Here is a 6,597-nt window from a genome sequence, read left to right on the forward strand (position 1 = left end):
CAGCTATATAGACACTTGGAATCTTTAACCTGAAAAATAAAAAGACATGTAATGAGGTTCAATGCAGCATCAATGAATGGTTTACTAACCAAAAGAAATATTGATAAAAGAAAAAAGACTATATAAATAAGTAAATTGGGGAACAGGTTATCATTATCTGTTTTTTCTTCATCTTATGAATATTTTTATTAAGCTCCATGCAATTTCTTTATTCTCCTCACTATGTCTAGCATAATAATTAAATGTTCACATAATTTACATAAATAAACTGATAGAATATGCCTCTTTTCAGTTTCCCTTTGTGGTTTGGATGATTATGTATCCCATGGAATTGCTCGGTTGTGTGTGGCTGGAAGATTATCTCCCCTTGGATTCTTGGGCTCCCCTCCATCAATCAAAGCATCAAATTAACCATGCCATACAAGGGGTCCTTGCACAAAACCAAATCATCAAATCTCTCATTTGCTTATATTCTATAGCTTGTTACTACTATTCTTTTATGAACCACATTGTTTTTGTAAACAGTGAAAACATGATAAGCCTCATGCATGCCACAAGTTTTCTCTTGTATAAAATTCTTAGGCTCTGGTTGTAAGGACTTGTTGCAGTAGAAAAAGGTTCTAACCTCTGCTATAAAATGAAGCAGAATTACTTTGATCACCAGTGAAAACATTGAAGCCCTAGTTTCTTGCACGAGGGGCTAACCAATCCCAACAGAATTTCCATAAAGACCAATTTGGGATCAAGTTAAGGTGTTTTTGGGTTTCTATTAGAATTTCGGACCTAGCTGTACTGATCATAGCTTTTACATCAAAACATAAAGTTTTTGAACTTTTTTACATTGAAACAAAGCAGGGAGAATAACAAAAGACAAGAGCTAGCATAGCCCACCATGTGGCCCTTTTCTCAAAAATATTCCAGCTTAAGAAAATCTAGTCTATCTCCAAAGAGAGAAACTCCTAGAAATTTCCCCTTCCAGAATTTTCCCCTTCCCTCACAAGTGAGTCGATGGGGTTGGGAGCCCAATACAATCCCTCGATCAATGGGATTAGTAACCCAATACAGTTGAATCCCAATACAATCCTTGCAAGTGATTCGGCCATGGAATTATATGGGAAATTGTTTTTCAAACATTAGATTGATAGTTAAAATTCATCATGGCATAGCAACAATGGAGAAAAAGAATTTTAGGCTCAAAACCCCTATAGTACAAATGTTGTTTTTTATCAGCAACCCTAAGGATTTCAAACTTGGCATTTAAAACGGAGATACAACCAAAATGACAAACTGATGTGGTTTAGGATTACGTGGCAATTGTAAACCACTCAAGCTGCTAGGTGTAATCTGAATTAGAAAAAGATCACACGAAGTGCTAGCTTGATCTGGTTCTCTAGAATTTGAAATTGCAGAGGAGCAGAGAAAAGAGAATTTTGAAAGGAAGAAGAAGTATAATAATGTGTTTATTCATGATTCTACAGAGGTAATATAGCCAATTATATATCCAATGAAAGAAATAGAAATGGAAATGTCAATAACAACTCAAAAGGAAACAATGACCTAAAAAGTAACCAACGATTTCTTGCCAAAGTTAACATTAGCTCCAATGACAATTCACTGTAATTATGCCGGATTTGCAGAGATTCCAAGGATACTGCATCAAATCTCCCCTCCTCCAGAACCTTTGTCCTCAAAGGTGAAAGAAGGAAACTGTTGTTTGAGGTCAAAATAGAACTCCCAGGTGCACTCTTCAGTAGGGTGATTGAGCCACTTGACTAAAACTTGAGTAGCGGCAACATGACCTCTCTTAACCATGCGCTTATCAATAATGGCTTCAGGAACCTTAGGAACACTCGGATCAATCATAAAAGGAGGCAAAGGAGAAGCTGAAATTTGAGCCATGACATTTTCGGAGCTGGGATACATGAAAAATGTCATGAATCTGGGCACCGGTAGGCAAGTGCAACTTGTAGGCCACAACACCAATCTTATCAATGATCTGATAAGGACCCAAGTACCTAGGACTTAATTTCTGTTGAGGAGAAGAATTAAGAGTGCTTTGGCGATAAGGTTTGAGCTTTAGAAACACCATATCTCCAATTTGGAAGGTGTGTTCACTCCTGTGCTTATTAGCTTGCTATACCATGCGGTTCTGTGCACGATGTAAATGGAATTTCAGAGACTTAAGGATGATTTCTCTGTACTGCAAGCTTCAATCAACCTCGGCTATCTTAGACTCCCCAGGAAGATATGGCAGATGTAGAGGAGGTGGTTGGCCGTATAAAACTTCATAAGGAGTGGTTTGCAGAGAAGAGTGGAAGGTGGTATTATACCACCACTCTGCTAAGGGCAACCATTTGCTCCAAGTAGTCGGGTGTTCATGACACATGCACCTAAGGTAAGTCTCTAAGCAGCGGTTGACTACCTCAGTCATCCGTCTGTGAATGGTATGTAGAAGATCTCAACAATTCTACCCCTTGTAGACGAAAGAGATCAGTCCAGAAATTGCTAAGGAAGATAGGATCACGATCAAAAACAATGGAATCAGGGAGCCCATGTAATTTAAACACTTCATCCAGATAAGCCTAAGCCACTTGGAGAGCAGTGTAGGGATGAGACAGTGGAATAAAATGGGCAGATTTACTAAATCTGTCAACCACCACAAAAATCACATTCTTGCCAAAGGAAGGAGACAAGCCTTTAATAAAGTCCATGGAAATTGAAGACCACACTCTCTCGGGTATAGGCAAAGGTTGGATAAAACCTTGATATGCTGAATTGTCATATTTGCAGGTTTGGCACACCGAACAATTCTGAACATACTGCTGCACATCCTTGGTCATTCCCTTCCAGTAAAACAATGATTTAACTCTTTGCAAAGTAGCTGCCCTACTAGAATGTCCTCCCACCGATGAATCATGCATCCATTTGAGTATAGATTGGCGTAAAGAAGGAATGGCTCCAACGACTAACTTCCCCTTTCTCCTTAGTTGATTATTCATCCATGTGTAATGAGGATAAGTACTGGAATTGCCCTGTAGTGCATGAATAAGCTGCTGCAAATCGGGATCTATAGACCAAGATTGTTGCAGTTGGTTGTGCAGGTCAGTATCAATACCATTAATCACCATCAAAAGAACCTTTGCTCCAGTAATTCTAGATAGAGCGTCTGCTGCCTTGTTCTCTTGGCCCTTCTTATACTGAATTTCAAAATCATAGCCCATCAATTTGGCTAAGATGTCTTGTTAAGCAGGAGTAGTAATCTTCTGTTCTAAGAGGAATTTAATGCTTCTCTGATCTGTCTTGATGATGAAATGTCTATTGAGGAGGTAAGGACTTTATTTCTATACAGCAAACAGAACAACTGGAAGTTCCCTTTCATAAATAGATTTAGTTTGATTCAATGGGCTTAGAGACCTGCTGATATAAGCAATAGGGTGGTGGTCTTGCATAAGAACAGCCCCAATGCCACGACCTAATGCATCAGTTTCAACTATGAAGGTCTTATTAAAATTGGGTAGAGCTAGCACAAGTGCTGAACAAAGAGCACACTTGAGTCAATCAAAAGATTCCTGAGCTGATTCTGACCAAGCAAACTGATCATTTTTTAAAAGATCAGTAAGGGGTTTTGCTATAGACCCAAAGTGCTTCACAAATCTCCTATAATATCCAGCTAATCCCAAGAACCCTCTCAACTGTTTCAGGGTAGTTGGAACAGGTCACTGTTTAACAGCATCAACCTTAGCTGGATCCGTTGATACTCCAGCCGCTGAAATGAAATGGCTCAGGTACTCTACCTTAGGAGCAACAAAGGAACACTTGCTTCTTTTAAGAAATAGGGAATTTGTTTGTAGCAGTTGAAAAACCAATTCCAATTGATGCTCATGCATAGCTATGTCTCGGCTATATATAAGAATATCGTCAAAAAACACCAAAACAAACTTACGGAGATAAGTTTGAGTACATGATTCATGAGATGTTGGAATGAAGCAGGGGCATTTGTAAGACCGAAGGGCATAACAAGAAATTCATAGTGCCCCTCATGAGTTCTGAAAACAGTCTTGTAAACATCTTCCTTGTGCATTCTAAGCTGGTGATAGCCTGACCTCAAATCCAATTTAGAAAATACACTAGCACCTCCTAGCTCATCCAGTAAATCATCAAGAAGTGGAATTGGAAATTTGTCCTTCACTGTCTTGCGATTCAAATCTCTGTAATCAACGCACAACCTCCAAGTACCTCTTTCTTTTCCACCAAAGCTATAGGAGAAGCAAAAGGACTAACACTAGGTTGTATTATCCCTTTAGCAAGCATTTCATTCGTTAACTTTTCAATTACAGTTTTCTGCAGTGAAGGGTATCGGTAAGGCCTCTTATTCACAGGTAAAGCACCAGGGTCAAGAGGTATTCTATGATCAAAACCCTCTCTAGAAGGAGGTAAATCGATGGGTTCAGCAAATATACCAACATACTTCTCCAACAATTGTGCAATAGTAGCAGACAAATTATCATCACAAGAGATAGAAAAAAGAGATGGCATTACTACATCATGATTAACGTCTATAGGGGATAATTGCAAAAGCACAAGCTGACTCCCTTAAGGTAAGATTCTGGACATTTGCTTACTATCAGCAGATTTAAGTTTGTGAGGAGTGGCACCTCTAAGCACATGTCTCCTACCCTCGACCTTAAATTCCATCCTAAGTTGCTGGAAATCCCAGAGTAAGGGTCCCAAAGTAGATAACCATTGTATCCCTAGTACCACATCACAAAATCCCAGCGGCAAGACCATACAATCCACTGCATAGGTAGTACTATGGAGCTGCCAAGTAAACTGTCTACAAATGGCTGTCACAAACACTCTATTCTCATCAGCTACAACAACTGCCATAGGTTTCATAGCTTCCAATCTGCACCCTAGCTTCTTTACCACCTTCTCATCAATGAAATTATGAGTACTATCACTATCTATCAGGATATGCAGTGGTTTCTTTCCATGATAGTCCGTGACCCTCATCGTTTGAAAATGTGGGGTTCCATTGATGGCATTAACTGAGATATAAGGTTCAGCAATTGCCTCACCTTCATTAACATCAACTACAACAGTTTCCTCCTCCTCCTCACCTTCTAATTCCACTACATACAGTTGTGCTCTCTTATGCTTAAGTTGATGGCCAGGGGTAAATACTTCATCACAAAACATACACAACCCCTTAGCTCTCCTCTCTGCCATTTTAGCTACTGTAAATGTTTGGGGTGGTCTATCAAGAAGGGGTAAATTTTTGGGTTTAGGGAAAAATTGGTTCTGTTTTCTTTGTGGTTCAGGTAGGGGTAAACTGGTTTTGGTTGTAGATGGATTGTAGGCTAGTGGTTTAGGAAATGGATAATTGTGCTTTGTTTGTGGAGGCTTTGTGTGTTTATTGTTCTGAGAGGTCTCATAGAGATTGGCTATTTGGCTAGCTGATTGGACAAATTTGGGATTGAACATGCGGACTTGCATCTGTGTTTCCATCTCAAGACCAGTAAGGAAGCAACTAAGTTGATACTCAACAGTTAATTCGACTATGGTGAGAATTCCTTCAAATCGATCAATATATTCCTCAACTGTGCCAGTCTGTCTTAATGACATGAGTTCAGACATCGGATCCTCATAAACGGGGCCAAATCTATCTGACACTGCTTTGGCATAATCTTCCCAATCCATTGGCTCTATAGTAACTCTAGCCTTCATTAGAGCATGATGCCATTGGAGAGCTTTTCCCTCCATGTGAATTGAAGCCAGCTTAACCTTGGCCTCGGGTGAGGTATTATCAAGGGAGAAGAACTGGTCACATTTATAGAGCCACTCGTTGACAATTTCACCACTGAATTTAGGAAAATCTACCTTAGTTAACCGAGTCAAGAAGGAGGAGTTCTGAACAGCGTTACAGGTAATTGTTCCCCTTGCTCACTCCGTTGAATTGCTCTATCGGAGTTTTCACCAATTTCCTCGCGTTTCCTGCTCAATTGTTGATTGGCCAACGCTACAATCATATCCCTCAATCCAGCGATTGTGTTCTCTATCCGGGCATTGGACTCATTCATTCTTCGGGTTAAGGATTCTTCTACCTCACAAATGGAGGTCTGCTGGCGTGTTGCATCTGCCATGGTCAGGAGCAACGGATCAAAGGGCTCTGGTACCAATGATGTGGTTTAGGATTACGTGGCAATCGTAAACCACTCAAGCTGCTAGGTGTAATTTGAATTAGAGAAAGATCACACGAAGTGCCAGGTTGATCTGGTTCTCTAGAATTTGAAATTGTAGAGGAGCAAAGAAAAGAGAATTTTGAAAGGAATAAGAAGTATAGCAATGTGTTTATTCATGATTCTGCAGAGGTAATACAACCAATTATATAGCCAATGAAAGAAATAAAAATGGAAATGTCAATAACAACTCAAAAGGAAACAATGACTTAAAAAGCAACCAGCGATTTCTTGCCAAAATTAACATTAGCTCCAATGGCAATTCACTGTAATTATGCCGGATTTGTAGAGATTCCAAGGATACTGCATCACAAACACAAAGAAAGGAAAAATTCACTCTTGCCTAATGAGACAATGA

The 6,597-nt window shown here is 39.6% G+C and overlaps 1 protein-coding gene across 1 annotated transcript; it reads right to left on the reverse strand.

Moving 5' to 3' along the window:
- Window positions 1–1,656: 1,656 nt before the first annotated feature.
- On the reverse strand, window positions 1,657–6,143 carry LOC148802645 (uncharacterized). The gene is made up of 7 exons (XM_088897955.1): window positions 5,925–6,143; window positions 4,623–5,820; window positions 4,227–4,538; window positions 3,940–4,137; window positions 3,348–3,532; window positions 2,821–3,197; window positions 1,657–1,912 (listed from the first exon to the last, which is right to left on the reverse strand). Exons 1-7 carry the CDS (start codon window positions 6,141–6,143, stop codon window positions 1,657–1,659), a joined length of 2,745 nt encoding a protein of 914 aa, XP_088754081.1.
- Between the last annotated feature and the right edge of the window lie 454 nt (window positions 6,144–6,597).

The sequence above is a fragment of the Nelumbo nucifera genome, chromosome 2 (genome assembly GCF_055504915.1).
Source record: "Nelumbo nucifera cultivar China Antique chromosome 2, China Antique-T2T, whole genome shotgun sequence".
NCBI classification, from domain to species: domain Eukaryota; kingdom Viridiplantae; phylum Streptophyta; class Magnoliopsida; order Proteales; family Nelumbonaceae; genus Nelumbo; species Nelumbo nucifera.

Coding starts and splice junctions, on each gene's coding strand:
- LOC148802645 (XM_088897955.1), bottom strand. CDS start 6,143: ATGGCAGATGCAACACGCCAGCAGACCTCCATTTGTGAGGTAGAAGAA. Junction 4,539..4,622: donor CAAACTTAAATCTGCTGATA/GTAAGCAAATGT, acceptor ATCATGATGTAG/TAATGCCATCTCTTTTTTCT. Junction 1,913..2,820: donor ATGACCAAGGATGTGCAGCA/GTATGTTCAGAA, acceptor CATGTATCCCAG/CTCCGAAAATGTCATGGCTC.